General features: G+C 43.0%; 1 protein-coding gene across 2 annotated transcripts in view; it reads right to left on the bottom strand.

The window, feature by feature from the left end:
* APP (amyloid beta precursor protein) overlaps nucleotides 1-12821 on the bottom strand; it is a 200645-nt gene extending 187824 nt beyond the window's left edge. For both annotated transcript variants that reach the window (XM_030943771.1, XM_030943780.1), the window contains exon 1: nucleotides 12569-12821. In XM_030943771.1, the coding sequence (XP_030799631.1) occupies nucleotides 12569-12625 (57 nt within the window). In that variant the 5' untranslated portion in view covers nucleotides 12626-12821. The remainder of the gene's footprint in view (nucleotides 1-12568) is intronic.
* Nucleotides 12822-19378: the final 6557 nt, after the last annotated feature.

Here is a 19378-nt window from a genome sequence, read left to right as displayed (position 1 = left end):
ATTTAAATATTAAATTTTAATTTGGGTTTTTTTTATTGTTTCATTTTGTTTTTTTTTTTTTTTAATGAACTAAAGCTGACATCCTCATGATAAATCTGCATGTTGGGATTACAAATTGTCCTCTGCAAATAGCTGGCAATCAAGCACTAGGAGAAAAGTAACACTGAAAGAAAGATAATTTGGAGTAGCAAAATTCTCGGTTTAAAACACTTGTTTTTAAACAACTTCAGCATCATCATCCTTTTAAGACATAATGGAACTCAGGACAGAATTGGCAAAAGAAAACAATGAAATCACGATGCTGCAAGATGAGTCATTGCAAGCAATTTTATTCCACTTCATAATTAAGAGAACTGGGCACAGGACAGACAAGGCACACACAGCAGAACTGCAAAAAAGAATCAAACAAACTTCAGAACAACCCAACAGCTTAATGCATATGACAGGTCCATACGCTCACTAAAACTATGCACACACAAACCCCACACATTTCCATACTGGGAGCATTCAACAATTAGACAACAATCCATCAACATTTAGTACATTTAAATTTACAACACCTTTAAAGAAAAACAAAATAGATAAAACACCCAAAATAATGAATGCTTTTTTAAAGCCACAACCTTTTTATTGCATTTTCTTTCCTTTCTCAGTTTACCTTCCCTTAATAATGTTGTATTTCCACTGTTTATATAAACAAATATGTACACATTATATGGGATGTATACTAAAGAGAGGTTTTTCCAAGGAAAAAACTCAAAACAACTAGAAGCCACGACTTAGTTCACGAGGAGCTTTAAAAAATAACTACTATGAAATCAAACCTTTAACAACAATACTTCAAAAAAATCTACCTCCCCTTGTTTTCAGATAAAGCATAGAGATCAAATAGCTTGTAGTTACATCTGAATGATGGGAAAGCAGAATGCAGTAATTCTATCAGTTCAGGATTCTGTATTTCAGATACAAAACCGCAGCTACAAATAAATTTACATAACTAAGCATAGACAAGAGAACAACTTAGCCATTAGGTGTTTGTCACAAAACTGTATTATGGTATTGGACCAGGGCAAAAAACTCTCCCCTTTCCAGAGACTGTAACTTCAAGAAAAATCAATTTTACAGGGTTAAATCTTCAGAACAAGCAATCTCTACTTTAAAGTTGTGCTGATAAGGTAAGAGAAGGTTTGCTGCAGGCACAAAGACAATGCAATAGTATGACATGGAGATTGGAAACAACCCCAGAATCCTGGCCCATCTCTATGTTTCTTTTTTATTTTGTGTGTCCACTGGACACTAATTCTAACTGTTAGAGGTGGATGAGGTGGCAATTTTCACTTTCACCACAAGTTAACGGTATACTTCGACTCTACTGGAATCAATTAAATGTATTACCTAAATTTAAGCTGTATTCGTCTCATAGTTTCAGAAACCTTCAAAGTCCAGTATTAACACAGTTCCACAAAAATATAAGAAATTTCCCAACTTCCCCCCATCCTGAACACCTATCAAACATGTGCTTTGTTTGATTAATTGTAATCCAAACAGATTTTGTAAAACACATAAACTGTCATACTGGATCACTGCGGTAACCTGCTCTGAAAAGGAACCACTTCTAAGTGTTTTTATGAACAGGCAAAACCAGTTTTGCCCCATTCCTGTCATATGTTACCTGCTGTGCTTGAATAGGTAAACTCTGCTCAGGGGAATTATGAGACCAGATGAAGAACAGAGTGTTCCTATCTGGATTATGCTCCAAATGGGTCAGTGGGAACTGAGTGGAGTCATCCATCCCTGAATGTACTTCCTTGGAGATTTCTGCCTTTTTGCAGTGACCTGACACTGAGCTTTAACAACCAGACACTCACAAGAGGGGTGATATATGAAAAAACTTTCATGTCCTGCTGCAAGACACCAGAGGGAGGCAAGGGAGCCAACACCTTAATTAAATGTTATTGCACCAACTTCCATAAATGTGGTTTTGAAGGTTGCTCTCTTCCCCAAAGACGCTGCCTGCTCTTTTAGATGAACCAGCCTGACTGCTTGTGGCCAGTTTCCAACTCAGGTCTCTGAAATGTTCACCACAAGATTACCACCTACCAAAAAATGTCCAGCTCGCTCCTTTCAGCACAGCACAAATTGTAAAACCAGCCTAGAGAGGGGTCACAAAGCACCTACAGAGTGGTGGCCACTGGAGAAGCAGCTCTTTGCAGCCAGGTCCTGAGTGAGCTCAGTTGCCAACCAGAGGTAAACTACTGTCTGGAAAGAACAGCTAGACTGCCAAAACCACAAAGCACCCTGGCCCATGTGCTCCTCTCTTAATAGCTTGGCCGTCCCATGGTAGTTACATTTGAATGATATACAGATGTATACATATAGTAATGTTAAACGTAACACATTATATATATGCAAATACATTCAGGGGTTAAATATATTTGCATACATTATCTTGATACATAAGGTGTTTTAATTCATGGAATGCCATCACTTGGACAGAAGCTTTACTTCTTTTGGAAAGCCTCAATCTGTACTTAGCATTTAATATTCAATCCCCAAGAGAGGATGAAGTTCTCCTGAACTTGCTGGGAAGGACTATCAAGAAAACAGAGCCACAAGCCCTGCTCCCCAGATGTGCAAGTCAGAGCACTCACAAAGTTGTTACACTGGGAGCTCCAGTAAAGAAACCAGCAACATCCACACCTACTGCTCAGCCCTGTTTCTGTTAATCAATGCAGGGCAAGAAACCTGCAGCACACAACCATGTAACAGTGGTGTCCTTACTGTCAGTAGCTGGTGTAAGGTTTTCCACCCTTCTAAAAAACATGACTTATTTGAACATGTTTACTTTCACACTCCACGATGTGCTTGTCACCTGGAAAGCATGTTTTGCAAGCTTCTGCACTGATTACAACCTTAGAGCGTACTGGCCCTTACACTAATTTCCATCACATGAAATTTTTGGTTTGTAATTACGTGAATCATTGTTTTGCTAGAAAGGACAGAATCAAAACAATCCTGTATCCTCCAAACAGCAAGGAGCTTGAGGTGAGGCATTCATATATATAGATACAGATATATGCAAACATACTAATTTGCTGTAATTCAAATTGATGTCCTTTAAGAGAGGCCATTATCCACATCTACTTTCTCTTCTGTTCTATGAGTAAATTGTCATGTGGAAAGATAGACAAATATTTTTAGTGACTGGAGACATCTGGAGAGCTTTGGAATCTACATCAAGATTTAATAATCAGGTTGCTCTCTAACAGTTTTTTGGTCCAAATGAAGAAAAAACCCCTAGGTTTCAGAAGCAATATCACATTAAAATCAAGGGCAGAAAAGTGACTTATCTAGGTCTTAAAGACACACAGCCTTTCTAGCTGATATTTTCAGCTAGCTTGTATCTCCTAAGAGGGCAGAAAATGCGTTTTCAAAACCTCTGCTATAGGTTGAAGGAGAGTTAATGGAAGGCAGGCAGACTCCAGATCAGGTTGTGAGAATGAGGACTGATCAGACTGCATTCAGCTTTAAGTAAAAAACAGGTCTGAGTGAAAGTTTAACTTCTCTTAAGAGTCCTTTGACTCCAAATTATTCCAGGCTCAAGCCTGCTATCAACATTGCCCCTGGCATTCCTCAGCCTGGCAGCAACTGTTGTAAACTTTCATCACAAGAGCATGTTCTAAGAGCTAGCCAAGCTTACATAAAGTCCTCATTCGGTATTTTTCAATTTGCTTTACGTTTAATCTTCTTATACCACAGGAATTTTTTCAAAGTCTCCAGAATTTAAATCCAATAAAACACAGCTCTAGACTTACTTGTTAAAATCACATACAAAACTTATGCATATAACAACATCTCTTGCTTGCATTGTTTAATAGGATCTTCTTTTTCCGGTAAACCTGTCTAATTAAATCTTCTTGCTATCTAGATCTAATTTTCAAAGTTCCGTTTGCTTTTGCGAGTGCATTTTATCTATCAATGCTCTTATGCTAATAAGGTCCAAAATACTCTCTGTCTCGTGCCCCCCAATATCTGCCCCTTCTGTGTCAACCAAAAACAGTCCTTTATTGGTCTTATTAATTAATCTCTGCACACATTGAAGCAAGCAAGGTATCAGGATTAATATAATTATTATCAAAATTACCACATACATACCTATCCTAAAAAGAATGTCTTTTACTTTAAAACTCCAGCCACTAAAAGGCTCAGGCTTGATGTTTATAAACTAAAACCAGTCCTGATGGCAGCTGCATTACTGGATTTAGAAAGGCTGCCAGAAGTGTAATTGTACTAAAAGTTTTGATTCTTATACACAGGGTGATAGGGAGAAGCATTTTTAGACTGATTCCTTCCCATGTATTTAAAATGAACAAAAAAATCCAGTTTCACAGAACCCAGGAATTCTAATTCTTGGGGTTCCATGAATGGTGTTTCAGGAGGGTAAGAGATCCAATTTGATGTGATTTGATCTGCTTTCAAAAAAAATTTTTAGTGTAAAGTTCTGGAGGAGCTATATTCACCCCTTTTTTTTTTGTTTTTTAATAACATGTGTGTTTCTCATTATGAACATGAAGATAACATCAAAGCAAAACAATATGTAACATAACAATAAACTTATACTAAGTAAAAATAAATCAGATAATAGATACGATTAGTAGCACATGAAAAATAGAATGGTGATTTAAAACAATACATTATCAATTAGAGTCTGTAGTAATCAGCAAGCTTTATTTTTTTAAAGTGAGGGCTTGGAAAATCATTCTCGGGTAAGATTTCTAAGTTCACCTTAAAAGGAGGTTTAGCCGTTATAGGTCTAAATTTGGTAAGTCAAAATTACTTGAATATAATTTTTGTGCAGGAAATTTTCTCTACTAGTTAAAGCTAGGACTTGGCTAGGGTCTAGGCTTTTAACTGGAAGAGTCTTTTTAATATATTTTAGAAACCTCTTAGTAATAGTAGTTAGAAAAATCATATATGTCTTATAAATAGTTATACAACAATAAGCAAAGGTTTGTAAAGTAGCTGGCTTTCTCATTTATCGTTAGTTAAATGGTTAGTTAATGGTACCATAGATAAATAACAAATGAATAAAGTAATGTTTGTTATAAAAAGACAGCGAATTCACATCACAAAATCAACACCATAATCAGGGTTACTTACTATATCAGTAAAAACAGTCTTAAGAAATTGAGGTTAGAGTTCCCTAGACATATATGACATTAAAGCAAAAAAGTAAAAGAAGGCATTAAATAACTCATAACTAATTACAGTCATAATATGGAATTGTTTCTCATTCTTCAGTATTACTTATAAAAAATAAAATAGCAAAAACTGTTCTTATTCCTATAGCAAAATAGCATTATCTTGTAATTTAAATGAGCAAATTTTGACAAAAATTCATTCAGACGTTATGTCATTCACTTGTATAGCAAAGGAATTATAACTCAAAGAGGTATACTTCAACAAAACTTACAATCAACTTCACTAAAACTTAACCTTAATAAAGTATCTCTAAAAGAACTTAAAGTTAACATCACTGAGACTAAACAAAAATCAATCTTAACAAGAATTAACTTATTTAAACTCTATTATTACAAAAATGTTACTGAAAATTTGTCATATTACAGTTAAACATCAAAGTAAACAACATGCAAGTAAACAACTGGACTGAAATTTTAACAATAATATTACCTTGTTAGAACTATGGAGTAAAAAGCAATCACTTAACAAAGCTGACAGTGGAATTAAATCTCAAAAAATCACTACAGATAAAGTTCAAGATTTGTCTTGAATGTGAGCTAAAGAATCTTGAATTTATGACTTATTTAAGTTCTCAGTGAACCATGCAGTTTTGCTATGTTATTACCTCTAATACCACCTCTATTACCACCTCGGTAAAAAGACACCACCTCTATACCAACACCTTTGAATTTTTCTAGTAAAAATTCTGTTAAAAATTAAAAATCACAAATTACTAAAATTAGAAGCTAAATCTCAACACTGGCTGGTGCCAGTCAGGGGGGGCGCACCCCCTGCAGCAGCTTTAAAGATTGCTTGTAGGATTTAAATTTGGCTTAGTAAGAGTGATGGGATATAAACACTGAAGGCTAAAACAAAAAAAGATTTAGTTTGATTGTTCTAAATAGCTGTACCAAAAAAATCACAGCAAAATACATTGTTTAAACAAAAGGCATGTAACTGGAAAATTGACCAGGGCTAGGTGTCCTTCAGGCCTTTAGATCTGTATGAACTGTGGCTTTTGATAGCTGGGCTGCTCCTTCCAATGCTTACTGTAAGTGCCTGGGGCACTTCAGCTGGGGACCATTGTGGGGGTGTCGAGTGTCCCAAATGACTCCTGTACAAAATCTAAATGCATAAAAATTCCCCACTGTGTTAAAAAATCCTTTCCCCCATAAGACCGGGGGACAGACATCACAAGAGGTTTAATCGTGGGGTGTCATCAGGCGCTGTTACTTGCACCCAAGCGTTGCTTTTGCAGGCTTTAGCTCCTTCCACCCATGCTGGAGAGTCCCTGAGTCGTTAATGGGCACTCACTGGGCTATTGGCTCCTTGAGATAACAGTCACACCAGCTGCCTCCTGTATCAATGAGTCCTGTTAGGAGTGTCTCTGCCTTTCAGAGTCCCTTTGCATTGGCATGTTGGATGCTCAGAGATAATACGTTGTGTCCATAAAATCTGTGGGACCCCTGTAGAACCAAAACCCCCCTCCCTCTTTTCAGCTATCAGGGGTGCAGACAGGGGTGCTGCAGGAAAGGGTGTAAGTTGAGCTATATTGCTCCTGGCCAGGACTGCACAGGGCAGCTGGGGAGTCCATGCCATGAGTCAGAATCAATAGCTCCAGGGAGAACAAACAAACAAAGTATCTGTACACTGTCTAGGTAGTCCAGAAACTCCTGCGGGAATCAAATGAACAGATGAATCAAGCAACGTTACTGTGTTGTTGGAGGTTGCCAGGTCCATTTCCTGTGCTGGGGTGGCTGGTTGGTGACGGTCCTGCCAAGGCTGCCTGCGGTCTGGTGAAGGTTGCTTGTGGTGGCAGCTGGGTTGAGGTTTGTTTGGCTGAGGTTTGCGGTGGTCCCTCTGAGGCATCGGCTTGGGCATCTGTGTCTTCGCGTGGTGCTGCTCTGTGCTTCTGCTACGGCTTCCCAATACTGGACGACCTCCAAAATCATACTTGGACCGACACTGATTATGGCACAGAGGGCAAATACCCGGAGTTTTGGATCTGGCCTCCCCCTTTTCAAAACAGTCCTTTTTCAAACGCCCAGATTTCCCCCAGGTTGGGGAGTCCCCCTCCTTAAGGGCCTTTTTCTTTGGTTGCTTCCATTTTTCACGAGGGTCAGGAGGGAATGGATCAGTCTCATAATCAGAGTCTATTGGTCCTGGATCAAAGGGCTTCCCCTCCTCACTGCTAGAGCTGCAGTCAGCGATATAAACTGCTACAGACCATGAGAAAGGACGCCTTCCCATCTTCCCCTCCTTTCTCTGGGCAGGGGCAAGGTTGATGGCTGTAGTAGTTCTTCAGTACAAGAAGTGCCAGTTTCAGGTGGGCAGGGAGAGTCAGAATGAGGAGAGATAGAGCAGGGTAGGGGCCAGGAGCATCGAGCCGCTCTCGCTTTTTCAACATCTTAGTAAGTATTCTGCAGGACGGGAATAAAAGTGACTTAAGATGCTCCTTTAGGATGGGGGAGCCATGCTTGTCCCGAAGGGCAAGCATGGTTTCATGTGGATGTGACAGCCCAGTCAGAGAGTGAGAAAACCAGGTAAGTTTTTTCATTGCCAACTTGTGAGACTTTAGGGAATTGTAGAGAAACGATGATAGCTTGTTATTATTAACAACCTGCAGGTCATGTTTTCCTAATCTCTGTTTTCTTTTTTTTTTCTCAAAGATTGTTTATAAAAAAGGTGTTTTTGTTAATTAGCCAGTCAGGTGAAATGTATTGATTGATTGACAAATCTGGTCTGTCTGGATCGGAACAGTCTATAAAAAGAGAGAATTTTCATAGTAAAGCTGCTGCTGTGCAAACCAGCCTTCCAGTGAGTCTGTGCCATCTCTTACTCAACAGCGACAGTTTCATAGACGTCTCTCGCTTTGGGCATTTACTTTCCCATTCCTTTAGTTCCCCTGGCTCACCTGTCAGTTGCAGCAGACAGGTGACTCTGGGTCCAGATGCGATTCTCTCACCATCACCATCAGTTCCAGGGGCTCACCGACTGACGCCAGTCAGGCCGGTTCATTTCCTCACACGGAGGTACCAATTGTTGGTGATGGAGAGAGACAGGGAAGACTGATTCGGTGATCAGAATCCGATTTTATTGTGGGGTGCAAATGCTTATATACTGTTGCAGGGAGATTAGTAATGTGTACTACAGCGATTAGGTTAAAATCACATACACAAACTTATGCATATCACAACATCTCTTGCTTGCAGAGTTTAGTGAGATTTGCTTTTCTGGCAAACCGGTCTGATTGAATCTTCTTGCAATCTAGGTCTAATTTTCAAAGTTCCATTTGCTTTTGCCAAGGCATCCTGCTATCAAATCTCTTATGTTAACCAGGTCCAAAGTCCATTGTCTCTCTTGTGTCCCCTAATATTCCAACAAGTATGCATACATGTATATACATATGCATGGGCATTTGTCAGATATAATTTTTATTTATTAAACCAAAACACAGATTTTTCAGCTTTTGGTTATTGCATACCTTTTTTGGAAGATGTCAAAATTACATCATTCAGAGTATTCAGGACTAAGGATGCCAGTTAAGCCTAGAGAATTCCAACACAGGTGAACCAACCAAAGAGTGGATGGGGCAGGCTACCCAGAGAGGTGGCACAGGCTCTGTCCTTAGAGCTCCATTTTCAAGACTCAACTGCAGAAAGCCCCATGCAGCCTGGTCTGCTTTGGGCACGGGGTCAGACCAGAGACTTCCTTCAGGTGATGCTATCTACCAACTTCTTGGCCAAGCCTCCACACCCAACAGCTTGTGTTAATTACTTTACTGAGTCACTAAAAATAATTATTCTACTCAGAGAAACAGCTGTCAATTTGTCAAGCAATTAGAGAAGTTACTGTACTCTTCAGCTATTTTGCTAACCTTTGTTTTTGAAAACTACTAATTAAAAGAAATTGTCATACCTTTTCTTCACAAAACTTGTAAATCAAACTGCTTATTATCCTTCACAGTTTACTAAATTCATGCAAATCGCAAGTCGTGAAGAACCAAAGGAAATCTATGCTTCTTGTGGGTTTGCCCTATAATTCAGCACAGATCAATTAAAAATGAGTAAGGGAGATGGCTTACATCTGTCACACAAACAGCTCATGGGGGAAAAAATTAAAATTTAAAAGCATGAAGATCTTGTCAGCTTCCTCAGGTTTTCATACACAATTCTTGAAGAAGAACAGCAGTTGATTGTGTTTTTTCCACAGAAAAGGCATCTGAAGATCATGCAAGTCTCAAAATTGCCTGCTAATCATTAATCAAACAAAAGACAAATGAGAAAGCAAGGGAGAAGCTTCCTTTCTTTACTCACTCATTTGTTCACATGACTGCTAAGGATCCTGATGATCCCAGAGAGCCTGTCCTATGTACCCACTCAGCCACCCACCCCGTCATCATCTTAAATAAAAGTGCAAAAGGGTTCCTGCAACAAATGCAAATCTTTGCCAGGGAAATTTGGGAATAGAATCGACAGAAAGAGGAACTGAAAGTCTGTAATAGAAGCAAAGTGAAGGCATTGCTCCTCCTCCCACATTTAAATGTCATTTCTTGAAAGATCTACTAGGAAACTAAACAATGAAGAAACAAATACTTGGGGTCTTCTCCTAAAAAACAAGCAAAAAAATGGCAAAATAACAAAAATAAGAACCCATATACATTGCCCAGTTTAAAGAAAAACACTGTCAAGAAACATCCTTTTTGTCTTTTTTCTGAAGGCCAGCTTATGAGATACTGATACCTCAACAATTTCATTTCAGTCAGCTGGTAAAGGAGTCTTGCTTAGAAACAGGCAGCTAGAGCAGGGAGTAAAACAGGCATAGCATAAACCTCAGTGTGCTAACGAGAGGAAATTATTTATAAACTGGGATCATTCACACAAATTCATGAGGATAGTTACTGTCTGTTGCATTTATCTACTAAAACCAGACAATTACTGAAAAAGATTAAATGCAAAAACAGCTACTGCAGAATATGGCAGTTTCACAAACCATGACAACTCTCAGCCAATGACAATGATTCACATGAGGGTCAGAAAGTAATATGCTAAGCAACCATGGCATCACCAGGACATCACTACAGAATATTTCCTTGTAAGATGCTAAATCATTATTAATCTACCTGTAATTTTAGAAAGGAATTCTTCATGTGTAAAATAGAGAGAATTTGTTTTGGTCCTGTTTTTCTCTTCCTCATACCATTTCCCAAAGCAAAAATACACTACAAAGCAAAGTACAGATTCTTTGCTGCTTTCCAGAAAGTACGTGTAAAAATAGTAGGAAAAACATTTCATTTAGAAAAGACATCTACAGAAAATCTAATTCCAACAAAAAAATTTCACCCTTTAGCATAAAAGGTAGTTCAAGAGCAGAACATGCACATACACCATTTCTATTATATGAAATATTTAGTGTTATAAAACAAATGGCTTGCTCAAAACATCAACCTTACAGAATCAAGACTGACAAACACGTTACCACAAGATCACCAGATGTTAAAACCTACTTCCCCATCAAACATAAAGAAAAGGAACAAATGTCAAGCCTCAAACATTCACATGGAACGACAGAAGACAGAAAGCTTCTGCAGAAACATCAGCGCCCATTTCAGTAAATGTTTCCAGACAGAGGCTGTCTCTCAAAATTCTGGCCATCACTAAGGCAGACAGCGTCGCAGAAGTCTCTGAGTATACACATTCAGTCCTCCTGAACAGTTCTGGTACAAAAATCAAGCCTCCTTTCTTCCAGCACCTTCGCAGTGGCAACACCTACACACCTATCATTAAGGTCAGGGCTACAAAGAGAAAAGTCCATCCTTCTATGGTCCATCTTGATGCATGGCATCAATCATAAAATCTCATTTTTTACTTAAGCTACACACCCAAGGCAGACATTTCCTTCTGTTACATTCAGACAAGAAATGGTTGAAAGAAGCTCCTAAACTCCAACGAGGGCTATAACTGGAAGCTTTAAACATCTGAGCATCTGCAGAACTGCTCAGATTGATACATCCTGCTCAATGTTGGCAAGATCATGCCTCCAAGCAAGAGCCTGTGGCTGGCAGCCCTGGCTGCAGGGACGGAGGGCTGGTATGAAGCTGTCTCCTCCTATTCATGGCGTACTGGGGTCCCTCCCGGGAAGGGCACCTGAGCCACAGACCTGCATCCCCATGCCCTGGGGAAGCGGGGCGGGGACCGCGAGCATCCGTCTCTGCTATCAGGCTAAACACTGCGCACCACCTCACCCCACCCAGTCCTTGACCCCCCCCCAGGAGAAGGGGGAATTGACAGGAGGACGACAGAAGCCGAAGTCTTTAGGCCGAAGTATGGCAAGCAGGGAGCGAAGGAGACCTCGAGGTGACTCACCCCTCCCACACCTTCTTTTTTGAGACCTGCCGGGGGGGCGGGGGAAGAACGACACCCAGCCGTGCTAACTCCTCCTCCGGGATCCAAGCTTTCTGCCAGCCCACCCCGCAGCCACTGCGGCGCGGCACACCCCCGGACGGGCGGGCCCGGGGGACCCCCAGCCCCCGCCCGACCCCGAGGGAGTGACCCGCGGAGGTGCCGCCCGGCCGGGGCGGGCGGAGCCACCCCGGGGAAGGAAGGAAAGAGGGCGGGCAGGGGCGGAGGGGCGCGGGCTGTCGGCGCCTCCTCTCTGCTGCACTGCAGAGGCGCCATCTTCCCGCGCCTCCGGCCCGCGGGGGGGGCTCGGGCCGCCCCGACCACCGCCCCCCCGGGCACCGCCTTCCCGCGGGGCCACTGCACCAGCCACCGGGGAGCTCTGGCCGCCGTCCCGCACACCTGCGCCGCCCAAGGCCCGGTCCCCCCCATAGGAGGCTACCACCGGCTCCACAGCCCGGTTTCGCTTCCCTGCCGGGGAGACGCCCTCGCGTCCCCCGCTCGCAGCCTGGCTGCTCGCCCTAGCCCCCGCCCCATCGGGGTACGCCACGGGGCCATCCGCCTGCGGCGTGCCTGCTCCTGGGGAAAGTTTCCCTTCCCGAGCCCCCGGCGGAGCCAGCCCCAAGGTAGAACGGGTGCCCCAGGCGTAGGGGGCAGCGCCCCGGCAGCCGGACACGCGCAGCGGGGCTGGGGGCGCCAGCCCCGGGAGCTCCCAGCCCCGCTCCCTCCCCGACGCCTCCGCCACCCCCGGCTCGCCGCTTCTATTGTTCGGCAGCAGCTAGGGATGGAACACCCCTAGGAAAGCAACGCTCGCCTGCCCCGCCGCGGCCAAGCCCCCGCCGCGGGGGCGGCTGCGGACGGACAAAGCTTCGCAGAAGCGGCTGAGGGTGGCGGTGAAGCCCCCGCCCGCTGCTTCCTGCCCCACTTACCTCCAGAGCCCGGGCGGCGCCGGCGGCCAGCAGCAGGACGGCTAAGTGGGGCAGCATCGCGGCGGCTGGGAGCGGGGAGGAAGGAGGGGAAGGAGGGATGCCGTCCGGCGAGACGCGACGGGGTCCGACTGTAAATCCTCGAGGCCGTGCCGCTGCCGAGGAAAACGACTGATGTGCGGCGGCTCCGGCAGCGGCGCGGCGGGGCCGGTCAGCTGATGGCCCGGCCCGCCCCCGAGCGGGCGGTGCGGCCGCCCGGCCTGCGGGGACCCCTGGCGGCGGCGCCCGGGCGGTGCGGCCCTGGCTCGGGGCGGGCGGAGCGGCTCTACCTGCCCTCCGTGGGTCTCAGAGGCAGCTCCCGTGCCCTCCTCGGCCGCTCGGGTACCACCTATCACCTTCCCCGTGCTGCCTGTCCGTCGCCCGCGTCTGCAAGGGACCGGGGCGCCTCCATGCGCGGTCCCCCCTCGCTGAGGCACTGCGTTCAGAAACGCAACCCCCGTCTTTGCAAGGTGCTCACAAAAACACCCAAATCTAAACGTGTTGTGTGGTTTAAAGGCTATTTAACGCATTCTGCCTTTGCTAGCAAGGTTGCACACCAGCCCGGGATCTCCTGTTCCTGTCGAGGTGCAGGTGATGAGTCAGCACAGCCGTTTCACATATGACACACCACACACACCATTGATAGCAAAGATATGCAGGAACATCAGAAGAGCTGGGACTTATGGCAGATGAATAAGGAAGAAATCAAATTAAAATGTAGGACTTAATCAAATACCATCAAATCAGGAGGCCAACGTAATTTCACCGTCTCACCCTCTGAACAGCACTGTTATAATTGGCATAATAAACCTGTAAGAAGAACTTGAAAGTGAATATTAGGAGCTTTGTGTTGGAACAGGTGCTATTGTAGCCAAAATTCAGTGTGACAGAGCCTGACCCATTCTGCCACTGATGTGCAAACTCAATGGCAGGATTTCTGCTCCCTCTAAGGCTCCCAGGACAGCAGCTGATAGATCCAGCCTGTAATGGGGACCTGCAGCCAGGCCATGTGAGGCGCAGGTGATGGAAATCTGGAGCATGAGTCTGATGAGGAGCAGCTGGAGGAACCTGAGGTGTTCAGCCTGGAAAAAAAAGGAGTCTCAGGAGAGATTTTCTCACTTTCTACAACTACCTAACAGGAGGTTGCAGAGAGATAGGGGTCACTCTCTTCCCCCCATCATAAGTGATAGAATAAGTGGAAATGGCCTCAAATTGCCATAGGGGAGATCTAGGCTGGATCAAGCTGCCCAGGGAACTGATTAACTCATGAACCCTGGAGATTTTTAAAAGGTGTATGGCACCTTGTGACACTTTAGGGACATGGTTCATTGATGGACTTGGTAGTGCTGGGTTATTGGTTGGACTTGATGATCTTAGGGTTCTTTTCCAACCTCACTGATTCTGTGATCTGATTCTATGACACGCCCTTGGTGTATGGCTCACTACAGAAGCCCAGTGTTGTGCTCACTGACACTTACACTCATCTTCCCTTGAAGTCACAACTGCAGTCCACTGAGATTCTTGGACAAAGTTATGTCCAGATGTGGAAGGATGATTTGCAGGTGAATCCAGGTTGCCTGCCAGGTGGGCTGCAACATGCAGTGAGGGACTGTATGGCATTTCACCCCTACACCAGGCCCTAGAGTTAGAAGACTGTTCTCATACAAACATAAATCTTCTCATACAAGCTTATGAACTGGCAATGTATGGAGGCTTTTGGGGAATTTCTTGAGTCACGCTTGATGAATTTAACAGATCTCTGACAGGCAGATAACAGCTGAGCTTCCGAAACACACCAGTGACACAACTGTACATTGAAATTAGTAAAATGGCAGGCTTAGCTGTAATAATTTAACACAGTTTTCTGCTTTTTAGGATAATGATCACATAGCTTTGAGGGGTTACAAAGGATTTGCTGTGCAAATTTTCTAACCAGTTGGCTTTTAAACTCAGACATTGGAAAAGCAACTCCACGGCTGCAAATAAGCAACATCCTGTTAAAGCTTATAGAGGTCAGTCAAAAACAATTCTTCCCTGAAACAATGGAGGCAGTCAGAAGGAAACTCTTTGCAAGTTTCTGGGGAAAAAAAGGGATGGATAGAAAACTAAAATAGATTCATGTAGCTCTTTTATTATAGGTTAGTTTGGTACCTCTCTGTAATCACTTCTTCCTAGTTCTAAAATCAAAGACTATTTCAACTGCTGCTTCTCTGGATCAGCGAAGCCTGCTTTTTTTGTCACAACAGGAGTGCAGGAAGGCTGGAGGTTCCTTTTGCCTATGGCTACGAGTGGGGCAGATCCATGGGATTGCACACCTTCAAGGAAAGCAGGAAAGACTCCAGTGACAAGATGGGGAAAAGTCAAAGGGACCAGGAGACCTCTGTGAAATAGGTATTTCCATTTACAGCAACTAAACACCAGTGGATATATCCAAAAGACAGTGACAATGTTTGCTTAATATTTCAGGAAGTTACCCACTGAAAGGTCATAGGTAAAGATATTTTCAAAGCTGTTCGTAAGGTCTACAGAATTTGGTGATGACCTGCTGATAGAGAAAAGAACAAGGACTGTGTCCTATTTTCTACTCTTTGTCATTTTCAGGATCTGTACAGAAGGTCCAATACACTTTTTCCCATTCTTTCTCTGCTTGTCATTTTAGTATAGAAATATATTCTTACCAGACCTCAGAAGCTGTCATAGCTGGAGTGCAACAAAGCCCACTACTGCCTCACAGCAGAGCCAACAATGGAAATCGTCTTCCTGGAGAAGAAGGAAACACAGGTTGGATCACAAAATTATAGCGCTTACATTCAAATTTAATACAATGCAAACAATTCCAAACTATACCCAGACATGATTTTGCCTTAAACTCCTGAGCTTTTTTATTCAGTGATGAGCAAACATGCATGTCATGGTTTTGGGGGGGGGTTTTTGGCCACTTCAATGCTCTGCCTGTGTATTTTTTTTCCACAAGTCATGTCTAATAATATTTTACAGCCTTGTCATTTTAATATATTAGCTATACGCAAACATTGTTCAGCCATTCCCTTTCTCATTAAATACTCATGAAGCAAGTGGACCTTAACCACAGATGCTGATACTACTCTACAAAAGGTAATAAACCACCTCAGCCTGCTTCATAACCCAATGAATTAGAGAGCAGAATTTGTCTGTGATTTCTGAAGAGGGACAGGCAGTCTGTGGCTGGGACACAATTACAACGTTGCCAGATATCTCAGAATATGAACAAATAGTTCTACATAATGCCTGCCATTTACCTGCCATTCATTGAATTTCTGATGCTGGAGGTTAGTTTCATTCACACCAACAAAATAGAAGTTATTACTGCATTTGTCAGCTATATTTTATTTGTATGGGAGATACTTCCTCAGATTATTTCGGAACAATGCTGCAGCTACTGCTTTCATGGAGATGATTCCTCCATTTGTTCTCATCTCTGAGAAGAGGGGTCTGAGTTGGCAAACTTGATTTTTTGGTCCAGTCTTCAATGCTGACTCACTGTCTCCTTCTGAAGTTGCTCCACTTCAGTGCTCTCCATTTTCTTTGCAGGGGATAATACTGTTTGCCTGGGTTTTTCTGATTCACATATGGAACAGATGAAAGCACTGGGGTTAGTATTTCTGAATGAACCTATGGAAGCTAAGGACTCAGATCCTACTGAGCTGACACTTTCTGTATTAGTCCCAGTTAAGGAGTTTTTCTGTACTCTGAAAACTAGTACAGCATAAATTACTGTGCTGGTTTGAAAGTAAAGCAGAGGGAGAAATGAACCCCACATAATTACCTTGAGAGAGATTTCAGGTTTAAGTCACAACTTAATAGAGAGATTTAACGGTGTTAAATAAAATGCAGATTATAATAAAATGCAGTATAATAAAATGCAGATTATAATAAAATGCAGATTCTACACAGAATCTGGCTTAAACCCACAAAGTCAGAGTAAACCTGGCACCCTGCTGGTCAGGGTGATGGTCACAGTCCTATCAAGTGGTGGATGCAGTCCTGTTGAAGTGATGGTTGCAGTTGAAAGCAGCCATCCCATGGAAGTCCTGGTCATTCTCTGGATCCATCCAGGGGTGGTGCTGATAGCATCCCAAGTCCCCAATTATATATGATGAGGCTCAGGTGGGAATGTTCAGTACCTCCCCCAGGGTGGGGAACTTTACAATGGAATGATGTAATCATGTGAGTCAGAGGATATTTTTGTGAGTTCTTGATGTTCTAAGTCTTTAGAGTGCTGCCCTTTATGATGGTGCAGTTGAACCATCGTGGCTCATTAGCTGAGATGACCCCCTCAGGATGGATGTAACTATGCTGGTGCTTCCCTGGAGGGAGTTATCATGGCTGAGTCATTGAAGACAAAGAAACACTTCCCTGCCTCGAAGGGTTTGCCTCTTATTTAACACCCAGCTTGTGGCTTGCGGGGTTGGAAATGCAACCTGGGCAGGTACTACAAACAAGCCATCATTAAGTTTGTCAGAAATGGTGTAGTAATACAGAGTTTGGTTACACCCCACATTGACACTGTCCTGTAATGCAGGACAATAACCAAATTTATTTCAGACAGCTCCAGGAGGAATTTGTGTTTTCAAATGCACAACATAAATTTTAATGGAAAACCATTTGGATTTATGCTACAACTTGAACCACTGCAGGTATAACTAATCTCTTCACTATCATGCAAGTGTCCTCTAGAGACACTTTTTTTCCTTTGGAATCAGCCAAAAGACTGTCTCTTAGCAAAAGACTGTCTAAATATTAATCCAAAATAAGAAAAGAGAGATTGTACATAATCAGCCCTACACGAGTACATGCTGATAGCCACAGCAATAGGTGCAGATATGATTTAAAATAGTGAACAGTTGTGTCATTGTCTGAATTCTGCAAAGCATCTTTAACTGTGGCTTTTACAGATGCAGTACACAGTTAAGTAGCCAGTAGCCACAGAAACCTTCTCAAATGCAAATTATTTGTTCTGTATAGCACAGTAGTATTAGGCATTGATGATATCTGCTGGAGCAGCTACAAATGGCAGAGCAAAGTGAATAACGAAATCACAGTCCAAAATCCCAGGCATGTTCAGCCAAGGAAATTAAATGAGAACAACAGTAATTGCTCCAGTGATTAGGATGTGAACATATATGGGCATCACTCCATATTAAACACATATGGTGCTATACTGGCTTCTCCTTTTGACATAAGCTATTGTGTTTGCTGAGCGTGTCAGTTAAGGGGAAATCTTTATGGTATCTGCTTCTTCATTTGATTCTGAACACCTGATTTTATTTACCTAATCACTACATAATGCAAATATTCCTAGCAGAATCAGAGTTTAGTATCGATTCCTTTTTTTTTTCCACACTGCATGCACAGAATCTTCCTAGATATTTTTGGCCTCATGCTTGTGTGGTTTATTTACTAGTGAAGTACCGCAGGTGCAGGCTTTCTGCAGCTGTTTTAACTCACCATCCTATATGCAAACCACTCAATACTAACATGCTTCTCCCAGAAAATAAAAAAGCCAACCTACAGTAAACCAAGCCAATTTCTTTTCAAGCAGGTCATGTTTGGCATTGCTTACAGAACAATGAGCATTTCTGAATGATTAAAGCAAATTCTGGAGAGCATCTAATTCTAAGGGAACCCCAGAGCAAAATGATTGCTCCCCTCTTGTGGAGGCTGGAAAACTGGCCAAGGAAAGGCTTGCTGCACTCCCTTGGAGAACCAACCCCTAAACCATAACCTCTGTGCTAAAAGATTGCCCCCAGAGTGCTATGCTTCCCTATGTTGAGTCTTTGTACCCCATTGGTCCCTCCTCTTTGCTCCATCCCCGTGCTCTCAATCTATTCCTTCCAGTGTTCTGCCCTGCCCCTTGCTATTCCTGTATAAACCCCTGCTTTCCCTCTGATTCTTGGAGCTCTTGTCCCTGGCACCCTTAACAGCATGCCCCTGCTCACAATAAAGGCTTGTTTTCTGTGGATCACCATAAAAGGCTCTTGTTTCTTGCCTACGCACCTCCTGAGAGTGGATCTGCACTCACCGTAAATGGGTTGTGCCTGTGCACCCAAGAGGGTGTTCTTTTCAGGACTCTTCTCTTGAGGAAGGCTGCGGCACCCCCAAAGACTCTGCCCACCATGACACCCTCTAACTGAAAGTCATGATGTGCTTTTTGCATTTACAGTTATGGAAGCCACCAGATGAGATGGTTATGGTTCTCTCAGCATCTTTTCAGCAGCCTGTTCTACTGTGATTTGTCTTCCCAGATAAAATAATATTGCAGTTTCTGGTGTGAATATCCCAAATCAGTCACGCTTAGCAAAAATAGGGGAATCCTACATTGTCTTTGATTTCTCTCAATATCTGAGTGCACTAGTAAGCTTTTTAATACTATTTAAAAGTCATTAAGTAATTTTTTTTTACTGTCAAAGATTTACTTTGTTTTTTATCCCTTCCTGTGATTCCCGATGTTATAGATGAATAATGCAATGGTTGACTCTCACAATTAAGGGGTGTATATTACATATATGTTAAGAGAAGTTTTGTAGATGTAGAGTTATGTTTCCCCTCCCCCTTGCATTGTTATCAGGGGATGGCCTGAGTACTCGGGGCATTTGGGAGGGTCGGCTTGTCACTATGGCAACACCTGACCTCCAATCCAGATGTAAGAAAGTGATCTCCACCACTGGACAGTGAAGAAAGAGTCGATTAACAAGACTTTGGGAGGGGCTAGAGGTAGAAAAGGTGGAGCATCCA

Source organism: Camarhynchus parvulus, chromosome 1 (assembly GCF_901933205.1).
Source record: "Camarhynchus parvulus chromosome 1, STF_HiC, whole genome shotgun sequence".
In the NCBI taxonomy this organism is placed as follows: Eukaryota; Metazoa; Chordata; class Aves; order Passeriformes; family Thraupidae; genus Camarhynchus; species Camarhynchus parvulus.
Note: the sequence above shows the minus strand (reverse complement) of the source record. Positions and strands in the feature narration are given on the sequence as shown.